Genomic DNA, 16,107 nt, shown 5'->3' on the forward strand with positions numbered 1-16,107 from the left:
CTGGAGTGCTGTCCTCTAGACAGTCTGGTCTCTTCACCTGATGAAGGCCACTTGTGTTGTGGCCGAAACGTCGTGAATTTTTGTTTTTTTTTGTTGTTTTTTTACGTGACTTTACCGAATAGAACCAAAGAGTACAGAACATGCAACTTGCAGTCAGGTGGCCGGTTAATTTCCCTGTGGTAGGAGCACAATCGCGCACTCTTTCACACCATGTAATGGGATGCCGTAGGAACATTCGGATATGCTTGCACCATTCGACTCAACGTCTGCTGTGACATGCTCATTGACGCGCCCACAGGAATGATAATCTTGGCGTTCATTAGTGGAGACGAGCACCGGTCATTAGACGGAGCAGCAGGCACCATGACAGAAAGGAAAGACGGAGAGTCCTGTCAGTGGCGTGACTGTCGAGTGTGCAGGCGGTGCAATTGCGCTGGGGCCCCATGGGCCAGGGGAGGGGGCCCAGGCGCCAGGTTATGAAGGAGGAAATTGGATCATGGAGTCTCATTTCAATCCTTGCACCAAGGCCCATTTAAAACACACCATGCCACTGAGTTGTGTCGCCAGTTTAACTTGTTGCACTATTCTTCAAGCAGATTGCTATTAAGTATGCGGTTCAATCACTCCTACGTGGCATCGCTTCACGTCTAAGTTCGTGCGCAGCCCTATAAATAACCAGCGCATGCTACTGGTTGCAGAAGGGCCTCTGCTAGCGGGAACTCGAGAAAGCCCCTCTAGAGGGTGTTTTTGCGTACCCCACCACACTGGAAGTACCCACACTTTACTCCACCACATGCAGCCTACGGATCGACTAAACGTGGTGTACCCATTCGGTTGGGGCATTTAAGAAACCTGCACCATTGTTTCAACTGCCTGTCGTGCCAGGAGATAGAATTGAGGACCTCTGCATCGCAAGTCCAGTGTGCTAACCATTACACCACAGCAGCGCATCTACTCCAGCAAATGAAACTCACTATCATGAAGCGAGGCATGTGGAGGTTGTGTGGTGAGTTACAGCTTGTGAGATACCGCTCACGTGGGCTGTGTTGGTTGTAGGAATGAGTGCGTCCCAGTCTCAATGCGACAAATGAAAGAGAAGAATTACAGCTAAATCCTTCCTGCCCTTTCCCGGCCCGAAGCGAAGGTGCACAGAGGACCGATTGCCAAATAAACCTGCTTCCTTAAACACTGGCAGCTCTTCAATTAAAGTGGCATGCATTGTTTAATTGCATGCAATGACCGTGCCACAAATGCCGTTCTATTTTTCACGGGTTCCCCTTCAGAAATTACTTCACCATCCCGTTCACGAGCCCACTGTTGAACATCAATTGCAATCTCGCGACGTGTTCGCAGGGACAGGACTGTCTAAAGTGTCCAGGCCGACTCGGTTAACCCTGATTTGAGGCCTCCTCTGGAGCCAAAGGCAAAATTAACTAAGTCCCGCTCTAACGAGCTTACGTTCCTGACATTGCTTGCCAGTCAGATTACTGGCTGATTTATAAACCTGGAATGGACCTTCAGACGTCAGCTGCAGTGGTGATTTTATGAGGACTTGGTGGCTCGGCGGGAGAGTGAGTGGCTCAAAATGAGAAGGTTGTGAGTTTAAATCGTGGTTGGAGGTTAACTGCGCCCATCATTCCTACTGGGTCGATAAAATTAGTACCACGTTGTTGGCAAGTCAACAGTGGTTTCCCCTATGGATAGACTAGCCCCGCTATAGGGAAGTTGAACTTCTACCACTGACTCAGGGTTGTAAACAGATGATGTACAAAACCTCAATGCTCATGTGACCAGGAATAAACTTTAGACTTGTTGACGGGATTCACAAGAAGAACAGCGACGCCTCTCTATGCCCCCATCCCACTCTTTTCAAAGGCAACACCTCAGGAAGAATAGAGAAAGACCCGTTTGCAAGTTGAAGAGGACAACACACGTATATAGCATGTGATGTTTGGCAAGGGCTCTGCTTTATCTCCCTAGTATGAATAAGAGTAATTCCCTGACATGTCATCTACTATAATATTTTCCGTTTTAAGGAAGCGTTATTGGCAAATGTGCTGATTTTGTTTTAAATATTTGTGCTTGTATACCACTGCCAGTGCAATATCACAAAAAACAATTTGTACAATTTGATGATATCAACATGGTCAATGCTTTTATGACATATTTCATGCCATCGCAGCTTGCAATCTTCGTGGCACGGACCGCGATTGGCACGGGCCCTGGTGCAAGGAATAGCTGGCCCCATACCTCCGTCCAATGTCTTCCCTCTTCGTAAGCCGAAACCTGCGCCCCTGCGGTGCAGGGTTCCCCGGTGCAGTTGCACCACCTGTGCACTCAAGTGCCACTCGAACCATCACTCACATTCTTCTGCTATATTCTACAGCTGTTGCACAGTTGACATATGCATGTATGTTGAACTTCACACCGTACGTAGCCACCCGTGCTAAGATGCGGGGGAAGGATAACAAACTAAACACAAAAAACAGTTATAAGGAAATGAATGTTATCCACCATCTCGATTCAGCTTGGTTCCTGACCTCTGGGTGCCACCTCAATGTCTGTCTTAGTAACTCTGCTCTCCTCCATCTCGTGCTATACAAGTGATACACATACACTGGGCCAGGCTACAAAGAGGGGGGGGGGGGGGGTGTAACTTGGGGCCCCATTTCACTCTTTGCATCAGGGCCCATTCTAACCATGCTACATCACTGCCTCCATCCGACACATGTGCCACACCCATCGCAACCTCCTCTTCCTGATGATTACATCTACAATTAAGGGTTTCCTGCCACGATTTATTCTGGACTTGATATGATATTTTACGCATTATTTACGTTTGACCATAATCTAAAGCCAGAAGCTAAATCTGTTCTACTTCCTTTGGTAAAGTCTGCCTCTGACCCTTATAGAAGCAGACATTAATCCTGACTAAAATAAACCTGTCCTGACATGAAACTAGACCTTTGCTCTCCCAAAGTGATTCATGTTCGCTTATACTTCTTAGTGTTCACCAAAAAAAAGTTATTTTGGTCTTAAATAGTTGAACTATGAGTTCCCCCATACTATGTTCCCCTTTGTTTACTCTGTTAGTATTGCCAATCATCGTCGGCTATGGTCTATCCACTGTTGATTGAAGGTCTACCAAAGCCATGGCCAACCCTCATTGTCTTGTGATTCAACAATACATCTTGCTCTTGCATAAAGAAACTTATTTCATCGCTCTATCTCCGTGTAGGTTGGACTCTTGGCATTTTCCTCCTTTGGTTGGCACTACATCAGTCTCGACCATTGGCAATAATACCTTCTAGTAATGAGCCCTGCCCATGTCTCTCACTTTTATTTGATATCTCATCCATATGTTCCTCTTTCTGCCTTTCATTGTAATCCAGAACACAACTCTCCGTGCTCTTTTGCACATTTTTCAGCTTTTGTTACATTTTGTATGCACCTTTGTATGGTATTTGTCATATTCAAGTTTGGTGTTTTAAAGACATGCCAACCTGCTGTCACTCATCTCTCTATTTCACCACTTTGATCCCAGACCACCTTCAATAATTGCCTTACGTATGCGTACTCTGATGTGGGTTCCAGTTATGTGTGCTTTTCCAACGGTCTTCAATTGTTGAAGCAAACTTGTTGTAGAAGAATTTTGTATTGACTTTTGTTTTGGCAATCGTAAACAACCAATAGAAGTGAATTACAGGAAGTGATTGAAAACCAAAATGAAGAATGATGCAAAGTTGGCTCAGGATAATAATCAGATGGGATTCACGTTTATTGTTGTTTTAACTTAAACATGCAGCATGTAATTAGCATGGCATGCTTACTTTTCATTTACGAATTTGTAGGTTTGCTATTTAGCATTGCGAGATATTTGTAACACAGTACGTACATTGAACAATGTTTTTTTTATATATATAAAGTTAAAAATGTTGGCAATTCAATATTAATACAAATAATTAATCCAGGTGACATTTGAAATTAATTACTATGCAATCTAAATTAAAATAGAGATACAACTTTCAACCAGACTGGCATATTTTTGTCTGTAATAATATTTTAATGCTATGACCAGATCACTTGGATTGCACCCCATTCCAGAATTGGGCCTGAATAGTGTTTGGATGGGTGATGGCCATGCACCCAAAACAGGTGCAGTTGGCATTGTGGGAAACTAAATCCATTGTTGTTGAGTGGTACTCCCTCCTTCACCAAACTGATCAAATAACCCTCACCCCTCAAGCCTGCACGGCAACAAGGAGCTCCTCATCTGGCAGTGGATTTTCAAATGGGCTTGTACATATTAACGTGTAATGACAGTCGAGTCAATCTAGGGTGTGAGTGGACTAGTGGCCACGGGATGAAATGACATTGGAGTCAGCTTTCAGTTGGAATGGACTGGTGGCTTCGGGAATGATCGAGAATAGGAGCGTGGCCAGGTGACGGAAGAGGACTGCAGAGTCTGCTGGTCGAGCGAGCGGCCTAGAACCAGCGAGAAGGTTCGGGAATGGGGGCGAGGCCTCGGACCGTATATGAGGAAGATGTGCGAGAGACTCAGGGCTGTTGTAGTGGGGTCTGCGTCTGTTCGAGTATGAGCACGTGGCTCCTTAATAAAGAAACCATCTCAAGACAAGTGCATTTAAGTCGTCTTTATACATGTACAATATTTTAATCCCCTGTACAGTAATGTCGTACTTTGAATCTTCAACGAACTGCATTATACGTTTTGATTTAAAGCTTTCGTGACTGCAGGGATTCATATTCTTGGTTCTTTCGGTAAAGTCACATAGAAGGGAAACAATAAAATAATAAAAAAATATAAAAGACAATAAAATTATTTTATTTGTATTGTTTCCCTTCTACATAACTTTACCGAAAGAACCAAGAATATGCATTATAGGTGTTTATTGATATTTATTACGTGATGTAAGTAGGCATTGTATCGTGGTGCCATGCCCAAATATTGCTACCCCTTTAGCCACACCGAATTGCAGTATGTTGGCTGGTGAACAAATGTGTTGAAAATGTTCGTACATATATTATAACAATTTTCTTGGATATAAACGTATTTAATCACACGCTTTAATTGAATATAATCTTATTACCAAAACATTTAATTATAATAGCGTCAATATAAAATACTTAACTGCATATTTACTGAAATTAATTAAATAACAAGCTGGACAAGAGCGTAATGATGGTGTACTTATGGAAAACTTGAGTTTTGTAATGAATAGCAGCATATCGTTACGCTTGAAGAGGATTTGTGTATTAAATCAGTGCATATTGCCAGTTGTGATGTATGGATCAGAAACATGGACAATGCCAAAATAAAATGGACAAAACATATGAAAATAAGAATGGAGAGATGCATGCTTGGATTTACACCAAGAGACTTGGAAGAGGAACACATGGATCAGCAAACAAACACAAATCAGAAGTTATTGACTGTAAGAAGAGGAAGTGGGCTTGGGCCGGACTAAATCATCACGAGTAAGAGTGATGGCTCAGGGGCGAGACTCGTGACAGTATGACAGCCAGAAGAGCAATTACATAAGTTCATGTGCAGAAGTGAGACGGACCGTATGGGGAATAACGACAGCTTGGGAACACCTCATCCAGTAGCGGATTGACCACGGCTCGTGATGATGATGAAAGACTTTCCTATTAACAATGCTAGTTTATGGCACTGCAAGGGTACATTCACATTTTACAGCAGTAGAGGCCGTAGGCAACTGAACTTGGCTGAACAATAGAATAGTCCATCTTGCGACAATGTTTCTAATTATAGGCATTATAATATTATACTGTAGCCCATTGCTCATACTATTAGATTAATTACTGTAGAGCATATATGATCGTATTACTGCGTGAATGTTTTATAACTCTTTACTACAGTACTCTTCATATTAATGAAGTGGTTGTCATTCGTGGAATTACAATCATGCATATGTAGATTAATGTATAGTAGTTTTTTTTTTTTGTCAAATTAACATTTCATATTAATTAACTACAGTGCTGTAATGTCCGTTAAAATAATACATTACACGATAGTACATGCACACAGTTCCGTGTTTTTGGCTGCTGGATCTGAGAGGGCACTCATATTTGCAAAAAAATGCCTTAAACATGTGTAGACCTCTACCGGTAATATTCAGAACTGTGCTCACAATTGAACGTGTAAACGTTGGCTAGCAAACCTTTCCAAGTGTTCGACTTGATACATTTAAACCGACGAGACAAAATAAAGAAACGACATTGTTCGCACAATTCCTGTAGTTATAATTTGTGTATTACACTGGCCTTTAGCGATTTTGGGGAACCATGATTTCCAGCCTTAACAAATTATGTGTATACATTGAAAGGAAACGGACATATACGCATGAAATACACCTTCCAAGAACAATCACTTTTGTTGAATATTTTTGCGAATTTTAGATGTTGCACAACAATGACGTAATTTGTCATTCATCAATTTGAAACCCAGTCATCGGCATGTGCAGATCTCTGCTGGTAAAATTGTATTACTGCAAGTGTGACGGAAATATAATCACAATGTAACTGGTGTACATTTGTAAATAATCATTGCGATATTGTTCTTCTCAAGCACATTTTGCCATGTTATCAAACTATTCCAATGATATTAATGACATTTTCATAACTTATCTTGAATAGGCCATGAACCTGTAGTATCACGTTCGTTCACACGCTATGAAAATTCCATGAAAATAAATGTTCACAATACTGTATGTGCTGATTTATACAAAAACATAAAGAAATGCCAGTGTATAAATGTGTTTTCCAAGAGCAATCTGTCCATGCTACGACTCAATACCATTGTTGCTCCACTCTTTTGAACTATAGATGTAATGGTATTGAACATAACAAATACTGTATGTGGTATGGCTTTATGTTACCAAACACATAAACCGTGCAATCTTAAGCAGATTAACTGTGCATGTGTTTATAATCTGGGAAGGAGCCAAAGAACGGGTTGTTTGTGTATGTAATTACCTTTTTGCTGCTTATCCCTCACACCAACATTATGCTAGTCCCCCAGTTACATGCTAATTTATATGTAAACTCCTCTCCCCCCTCCCCTCGTCCGTCTGAACATAGCTCGTCGCTCTCCGTGGTGCTCATCACATGCTAATTTATATGTAAACTCCTTTGTCAAGGCACTCTGTTCCTCCCACACAGCTTAAAAGACGCTGTCCATGCTTGGCAGTGTTCACTCAAGCGCTGTCTTCCGGACAGTCCTGTTTCTTCACCTGAGGAAGGCTACTTGTATTGTAGCCGAAACGTCGTGAGCATTTTATTCTGTTATTATTATTTTTATTATTATTATTTTATTCCCATTCTACGTGACTTTACCGAAAGAACCCAGAAGATATGTAATTACCACTAAGTGTATGTGCACTGACTGAAAACGGTCTTCTCCATCAGTGGTTCTTACCCTTTTATTGCAGCCTCGCATCCCTTTAGTTCTCAATCGTAAAAAAGTATAATGTTAATAAATACGTAGGTCTTATGAAACTAAGTAGTTGTACTTATTTGCCCGTGCCTGATTTGTACTTCAATTATTTCCTGAATAAAATCTGGCACCCTCAGCAAGGGCATCTCGCACCTCCAGGGGGTGCGAGATGCCCCAGGTTAAGGACCACTGCTCTCCGTGAATGTCAATTCATGGTTACAATTTAAATGTCGTATATTATGGAGCATACATTACTCCGCAAATAAACAGTGTGTGATGTATAGCATGCATATTATGTATACTATTAGAGAATGTCAATACGGTGCATGCAGTACTCTGAAAGTTTTAATACAGACTGATAAATGGCATTTATTTTAAGCACAATGAAGGAACTCCTCTACTTACGGCAAGTTAGGTTCCAGAGGTTTGTTCGTAAGTCGATTTGTTCGTAAGTCCAACTTTACTCCTGTCGATTCAAAACATCTTGTATGGCATGTACACTAAATACGGGTAATATCTTTAAAAGTTGTATAACACCATGTAACACTATTTTTTTTCGTGGGTACGGTGTTATTTTTTAATTGCTTATGCCTAAAAAGTACAGAAAATGGCTATTATTCCCCACAAACTTTGCTTTTGTGACCAGAACTTTACGTGAACGAAAGGCACAAATGTACATAGCGTTTTCTCATTGAAAATAGGTACATTTCGAAATATCACTGTCTTGGTCACAAAAGCAAAGTTTGTGGCGAATAATAGCCATATTCTGTACTTTTGAGGCCCAAGCAATTAGGAAAGAACACTTCCTAGCCAGGAACAATGTTTTGTTGTTACACAGTGTTATCTCTCCTGTAGACGCTACTGTTCTTCATGTTCTGTATAAATGCCACTACCGCCATCTATTGAACTTAGGACTCGGTCCGAACAGGCAACTGGGCATGATGCATAACCTGTCAACCCCTGATCAGTGCCTCCCTTATTATAGACACATTCACACCTTATTTGTCGTCACACCGTGCCCTTATAAACCCCAACGTTCATCTTCCACAAAGTCCCATCACAAGGGAGAAACACAAACAAATTACATGTTTTTATTTTTTATTTAAAGCTTTCGTCACTGCAGGGATTCATATTCTTGGTTCTTTCGGTAAAGTCACCACGGAGAAGGGAAACAATAAAATAATAAAAATCTAAAACAATAAAATTATCACGACGTTTCGACTGCAACACAAATATTCTTTGGTTCTTTCGGTAAAGTCACGTAGAATGAGAATACTACGTGACTTTACCGAAAGAACCAAAGAAGATGAATCATTGCAGTCACGAAAGCTTTAAATCGAAATGCAACACAAATTTTCTTGCTGTGGTTTTTCACACCCGATGATGATTGCTTGTGTTGCAGTCGAAACGTCGTGAGAATTTTACTGTTTCATATTTTTATTATTTTGTTTCGCTTCTACGTGGTGACTTTACCGAAAGAACCAAGAATATAAATAGCATTTTTTTGCCCGTAACAACAACAGGGATGCATACGGACCAGGTTTGTGCGTATCTCTGAAAAGTTCCTAAGTCGAACGTTCGTGAGCGGAGGAGTCCCTGCAACGTTATTTTATTATGCAAAGGAGGTGCGTGTGACGTCACAGCCGCAGAGGATGTCGGGAGGCCGCGATTTAAAAATTTCAACAGAAATCTTAAGCATAGTTTGTATTTCCCACATGGGATGCGCGACGTCGGGCTTTTCCGCGAATCGCCATTGGCTGCGAGCGAGCGCACGCCCGTACGCGGCCCTCGCGCGATTGGCCCGCGGGACTCGGCCTCCCCTATCAGCACTATGGATTTAAAACCTGTGAAGAACGCCCGGGCGGATCAAATTGTTGAATGCGTGGACGGTGCCGACTTGGATTATCGTCACAACAACAACAACAATAATACGACGACAATAATTATAACAATAACAACTATTAGTCCTAGTTTCAGACTGTTAAATATTTTGTTTGTGTTAATTATAATGACGAACGCGCCGACGCAATCGAGGCTGCCGGTCTTGTGCAGGAACGCAGCGCCACAGAAGAGGGTCATCTCAGAGCAGGCGAAAGGTTTGGAGTCTTTCGATTATTCATTTAGTTCGTGCATACATACAAACTCTCATCCCTTCACTCGCTAAACACACTCACGAGCTGCTACATCTTCTCCGGGTTCACCTCTCGCCACGTTTCGAAACGTGCGCTTAGATTGTCGTAATTAGTTGTATTATTTGTGGCCGTGTGCCCTTTGGAAAAATAACTGCATAGATTGGTGGGCTTTACCTGCTATGATAATGAAATAATTGTGTATATTTTTAGTGATTTGCTTACCTCTCCATACCTGTTAACCCATGCGGTTTACCCCGTATTCTTTGTGCAGGGAAATTTTATTTTCAGGTCCATGCGGCGTACAGCCGTTTCAATACGGGCATACAAATTTGTGTTTATTTGTTTGTGTTTCTCTTCTTGTGATGGGACTTCTTTATAGGATGAACTTTGAGATTTATCACTCACGAGCCGTTCCAGTCATGGTCCAGGAATTGATGATAGGTTGAGAGGATAATAACTGTGGTAATAACAGTGCGTCACCACAACGCGTACACACGTGCGAGTGTGAGTGTAATACTGCGTGTCAAATAGTGAGATGCGCGGCCACCACCAGTTACAATTATCTGAACCTGTCCTGGGCCTCCCCTAGGTCGACTCAGCCTCAAATTAGTACCTGGTTCGGTGTGTAGTAAATATCGCCACTGGGGATACAAAGGCGGCCGGGCGTGGTGTTGGCCACCCACCCCCTCGTGTGCCGTGCCGGCCTTCATCGGTCTGTTAAGGCTACACGGGGGATTGTCAAACATGTAGGACATTGATTTCATTACCATAAAAGGTATATTGTTTCATATTGATGCTTGCTTTATACGATCAGTTGATACTGTATAACAATGTGATACATAATATCGGTGTATCAATGACGTCGATGACTGCAGGTGAGATACCGCCTGATATCAAAAACAGCAAGAAGAAACGGTGGGACGTAAACACTCCAGCTGTACCGAAGGTTCAGGCCGCAAGCAATAAATCTATCGACAAAAGTAAACTCTGCAAACCAAAGCCACCCGTTTTCGACACAGCCATGCCCGCATCCTTCTTGTTTACAAAGTCCGGCTTGCAGATGGGAGTGAAGTTCAACACCCGTGGTCAGAGGTACACGTTTCACTCACAGGCAGTGCAGTTTTGTATGACCAGATGGAAATAAAAGTTTGGTATCAGGATGGTTTCTATAGATTTAGCACTTTTGTTCCATTGAGCGTGCTGCATTTGCGATGTATGTGCTTTCTTTTTATGTTGTATTTTGTAGTACTACAGTTTCCAAGAATCCAAAGAAGTTGAAACATAATTCACGGAGTGCTGCTGCCTTTGGGTGAGTTGATCACATGTTTGTCAATACCATACTTCATGACTATGGGGATAAACCAAAACATATCTTAGATCGCAATGAATATCTGAATGCCCAAATACCAAAGTGAAACATAGAATACCCATAGTCATTGGGAAACATCCCCATTAATGTCTGAGCATTCCAGTTTCAGTGTATGTGAATTCTATGTTCTTATATTCGCTTTAGTCTGTCCGTGAAGATGGTTTGGTACAGTCATCATCATCATCCATGGACAGATAGCCCATATGTGTCCAGCGCACATTTTGTCATTTGTTTCCACTTTCCTCTGTCTTATGCCAATATGCTTAAGTAGTGCACATGTTTCTCGCACTAATCTCTTATGTCTTCAAGCTACTCTCTTTCTGGTCTTCCTCTCCGGTTTTGATACATTTTTCGTACAACACACTTTTTCATTTTCCTGTTATCCATCGTGTCTAAATAGTGCCAGTTTCCTTCTCATCACCGGCTGGATTAGGTATTCTTTAGGAGAATAAAACAGCATTAAGTACAATTTTGCATAAATACAAGTAGGATAGCTTGTGTTGTTTTTAAATGAATGAAGAGTAAGTCGATGATTGTGCATTTGTTTCAGTATATCAGCATTGGTGAAGTCTGAGGCTGCACTCTTTGAAAAAACTGACCAGCAAAGTGCCACAATTGAAGCATTGGAAGGAGAAGTCCTTCAATACCGGGTATGCTTGTATAAAATTACTTAATTTACAATGGTCACTTTTTATTAATGAAAACCTACACATGTGCACTTCAACAACTTTACCGAAAGAGCTAAGAATATGAATAAGAATTAAAGTGTTGAGACAATTGTACTATGAGTGTTGCAAATATGCATGCAGAACAAATGTGTATCACAATCGTTGTGCGTCGAAGGCTTTGTAAATGGGGTTTGCTGGATTTGCAGGCAGAGGTGCTGAAATTTTCAGAAAATGTCAATCAACTGGAAAAGGAAAACCGTGATTGCAACAGGAAGCTCTATGAATGCCAGGAGTTCCTCAAAATCTTCCATTTGGATCCAGGTACTTCTGAACCTGTCTTTGTCAATGTGCATAGTTGTATAAATAATTATTTGAACGATTTCAGCTGAGGATTTTACTGAGATGCTTGACTTGCAAAGAACATCCACATTTGTGTCTGTATAAAAGGTCAAGAGGCCTATTTCATAAGCAGTTCTGTGATATCTGGGGAATTCTCTAAGACAGTGGTACATTGTTCACAATCAGAGTTTGAATATAAATGTGTACCCTAATAACATGCTGAATGCACAATTGGAGTATAATTGGAGGGAGGGGTGAAAGGAACATGCATAAATTTATGTGTAATGCTTACTATGCTTGAGAGTTAAATGCACCTTTACTAAAAGGCATTTTTTATGTTTGCATGAGGTTGGCACATTCATACACTGGACTTGAAATTCATTGCTGGAATGGGAGTACAGTATAGCACTTTCTATGACGGTATTTTTAATCGGTTGGCAACAATAGTTATGGCTTTATTTTGTATTTGTACATTCACAGAGTCAGGCAAGCCAATTGTTAAAGCCATTTTGAAGAAAGATCTGAACACCAACTCACGGGTGAGCAAATGTCAATATTTCAATGTTTAAAAAGTAAGACACATCCATAATTACTAGATGCTGATTGTGTAAACTTTTGCCCATTTTATTTTTTGTCAATGTTTGTTTTTTGCCATGTAGAAAAACTGTAGAGAAGTCTTATTACAACAAAGAAGATTGAATGAAAGACCAGAAACCACTATTACATCTCTGAAAGTGAGTACATGATGAGCACCTGCTTTGTAATATTTGGGTGTTTGTGAGAATGGTATGATATAATTAAATGCTGAATTAATCATCTACACCCTAGACTAGACAACATTAGCCCAATACTCCCAGTTGCTCCACTGACTCCATAAAGTAATCAAAGATCAATTTCAAATTCTGACTATCTTTTAAGATCTCCTGTTGACGTTCCCTTTCCTACTTCTCTATAATTTCTACTGCTTTCTGTGCACGCTGCACTTCAACAACCAAGGTTTTCTATCGAAGTCCCGTGGCAACCTTTGCTCTGGTCTCTTGTCTGCGTCGTCTATGGATGCCTCTGAAAATATGCCCATTTTTTTTATACAGCTTCTTGAGAAGCAGTCACGTTTTTGGATGATTGATAAATCCAAATTGTACCACATGTTGTGCAAAATCGGTTAAATTTCAACGAGAAATTTAATCTAATAAAATGTGTCGGATTTATTTTCGAACCTGTTATGGAATTGGGCTGTTTTTTGTGAATTGACAGATGTTTTTCTTTTTGCATAACATGAATGTCGTGTAAGGCAATATGTGGCCAGGCGCAGTCAATGATGTCATCTACAGCCAAGATACACGAAGACCACATGCGTGCTATGAAGAATTTTATGGCAAAAATGGAAACACTACAGCAAGAGGTCAATTCAGATAACAGCATACTATAAAACGGTGCTGCTTGGCTATCACTTTGTTATAGCTTAAGACATGTTTGCTTCTAGATTTGAAGCTTTCGTGACTGCAAGGATTCATATTCTTTGGTTTTTTAGGTAAAGTCACATAGGTAAAATAAAAGAAAACTAAATGAAATCACGACGTTTCGGAGGCAACACAAGCTTCCGTCTTCAGGTGGAACATGTTTGCTGTTTGGCACTGCAGGTCCTTTAAAACGTTTCACTTTAAGCGGATGAAAAGGATTGCCTGTTGTGGAATGTCATTGTTTATTTCGGGTTTAGATTTTTTAAAAAATGCCAAGAAAGATTTTGCACGACACCTGCTATCCTGGGTTCAAAGTATGATGCGGTTTAGGTATCCTTGCAAAAATGTTAGATTTAAAGATGAATGCATACAGTTTATTTTATGTTATCACTGAAGTTTCGTTTATTAAATTCCAGATTTGTTGAACTGCATCATTTGCATATCAATTGGCCATAAACAAAACCCAATATTTATATTATTTGGGTCTTTCAGTAAAGTCATGTAGATAGGTTCAAATAAAATAACAAAAAACTGACGTTTCGATCGCACAAGCGGTCATCTTCAGGAAAAGGGGGGTTAGCTTGCAAGGCAAACTCTGAGTACAAACTATAAGGGTTTGAAACGGGCGTAGTCCAAATGTCAGCAACCAATGTGCATTCAAGAGGTGGGCAGCCAACTCGACGGTAGCTGGTTTTCCACCAATCAAAGGGCTGCCAGGTGAAAATTCGGATGTTAATGAGAGATGAGCATGTTAATGGTAAATCGCAGAGCCGCAACCGAGGGGTAATCGGTGCGCGAAGTGGATGTTGGTGTGAAGCTTGTGAAATGGGCGTAAAGCACAATTAACATCGGAAGGTGGTAGGATGGGAACATCATAGCCAGTTTATGAGCCTAATTCTCACTTATATTTGACTGGCAATATCATCAATTGATGTGTGAAACACTTGTATGTAATTGAGTTTAAGAATGGATCTCGGAGGTAGCTCTGTGATATATGCGTCCATGGGCTGTTTTCTCACATGAATAGTAGAAATACTCTGAGGCAAACGAATGTATGCTGCCTCCTGATATTTGTAGCACAATCTGGATATAATTTGGGTAAATGAATGCATTCTATGAATTATACAGAGTATTTTTGTGTAGTAAGTTTCAGAAAGGCCATGTTGGCAAATGTGATTGGTACAATGACTTCAGCATCTCATTGAAAATTAAGTATTGTTTTACCGAAATAACCAAGAATATGAATCCCTGCAGTCACGAAAGCTTTAAATCAAAACTTCACATTCTAATTGTAAATTTATGCTCACTCCAGCTTCCGCAGCTATGGTATTTGCAACAGTGCCTGTGTATAAAGCATCTGTCGAGGAACAAGTGTGTTTTAAACTTCGACATGTACGTGTAAGATTTGTTCTTGATTAATTGTCTGAAGCAGTGTGTTATTGTGTATCATAATGTATATTCGCTATATATATTTAAGCCTATACTCTGGTTCTTTCGGTAAAGTCACGTAGGTAGAAAAATAAAAAAGAACCAAGAGTGGATTCCTGCAGTTACGAAAGCTTCAAATCAAGATATGTTTTATCCTGTATAATATGCGAATAAAGTTATTGGCCTTAATGGCTTGTAAGTAGTGTAATATGGTGTTTTACTTATTTACCTAAATATACATTTCCTTTACTCAGAAAAAGCCATACCTAACCATATAAATGTTGATGAAATTCAGTGGACGTACAAATGTTCATTCAATGCTAAGTTTTTTATATGCAAAAATACCATACTTGATGGTAAACGGACCAGATAAGGCACCAACTACTATGGGGGCACTCCTGTACCGTACATGAAAACATCAAAAATAATTGATTTAAAACTGCTTTTTGTGTTGGCTACTTAGGGTGCCAAAGAACTTCAACATACCTACGTACATAACCTCTAAAATTGAGAACGGGATTGTTGTATATGTGGGTGTGTGAAAATTGATGAAAAATAATAAAAATTAAATGAAATTCGAAATTTGCATAATTAATCCGAAATTATGTTAATTCGTGTAATAATGCGTATAAACTATGGTAATTCGAGAGGTAATTGTTAATTTATACGAGTGGGTGTGGTTATGTTAATGATAGCCTTTATGATAATCAGGCCCCACCTCGGGGTTATCAATCAGGATAACGCAATGAATCGTGAGCAGTTACGCTAGTGTCAATTCGGCCTCGTCTAACTTCGTATTATTGATCAGCATAATACAGTGATTCTCGCTTTAACACTCCCCGAGTGTTCATATTTTAGGTCCCAAGTTCATATCATTCGCTTTAAAGTTTAATGAGTGTGGATTGGTGTGTTTATAGTTTAGGTTCCCGAGTTCATATCTCATCGCAGAATACAGATCTTATGCAAAAATTTCAGGAAAGAATCACACGACCACTTCTGTATTAATCAATGTATTTCTAATTAAACCTTAACTATAATATGTATGTGAACTCTCAATCTCTGAACTTCAACACGGTATCCACACGGTATCAAGACAGTATCATCAACGACTGTACGATTTCACTTTGATAACACATGGACCCCGCATAAAGCGATTGCTGTTAGTGAGAGAGAGTCAGAACATGCAAATGCTATGCTACACAAAAGCTTATACATTAATATGAACGATCATTAT

General features: G+C 40.3%; 1 protein-coding gene across 1 annotated transcript; it reads left to right on the forward strand.

Annotated features, from left to right (window-relative positions):
* Positions 1–9,290: 9,290 nt before the first annotated feature.
* On the forward strand, positions 9,291–15,072 carry LOC116943147 (uncharacterized). The gene is made up of 8 exons (XM_032955729.2): positions 9,291–9,573; positions 10,485–10,701; positions 10,856–10,918; positions 11,529–11,628; positions 11,853–11,967; positions 12,466–12,524; positions 12,645–12,719; positions 13,277–15,072. Exons 1-8 carry the CDS (start codon positions 9,309–9,311, stop codon positions 13,412–13,414), a joined length of 1,032 nt encoding a protein of 343 aa, XP_032811620.2. The 5' UTR covers positions 9,291–9,308; the 3' UTR covers positions 13,415–15,072.
* The last annotated feature ends 1,035 nt before the right edge of the window (positions 15,073–16,107 follow it).

This window comes from Petromyzon marinus, chromosome 17 (assembly GCF_048934315.1).
Source record: "Petromyzon marinus isolate PM22_M1 ecotype Great Lakes invasive population chromosome 17, UKy_Petmar_22M1.pri1.0, whole genome shotgun sequence".
Classification (NCBI taxonomy): domain Eukaryota; kingdom Metazoa; phylum Chordata; class Hyperoartia; order Petromyzontiformes; family Petromyzontidae; genus Petromyzon; species Petromyzon marinus.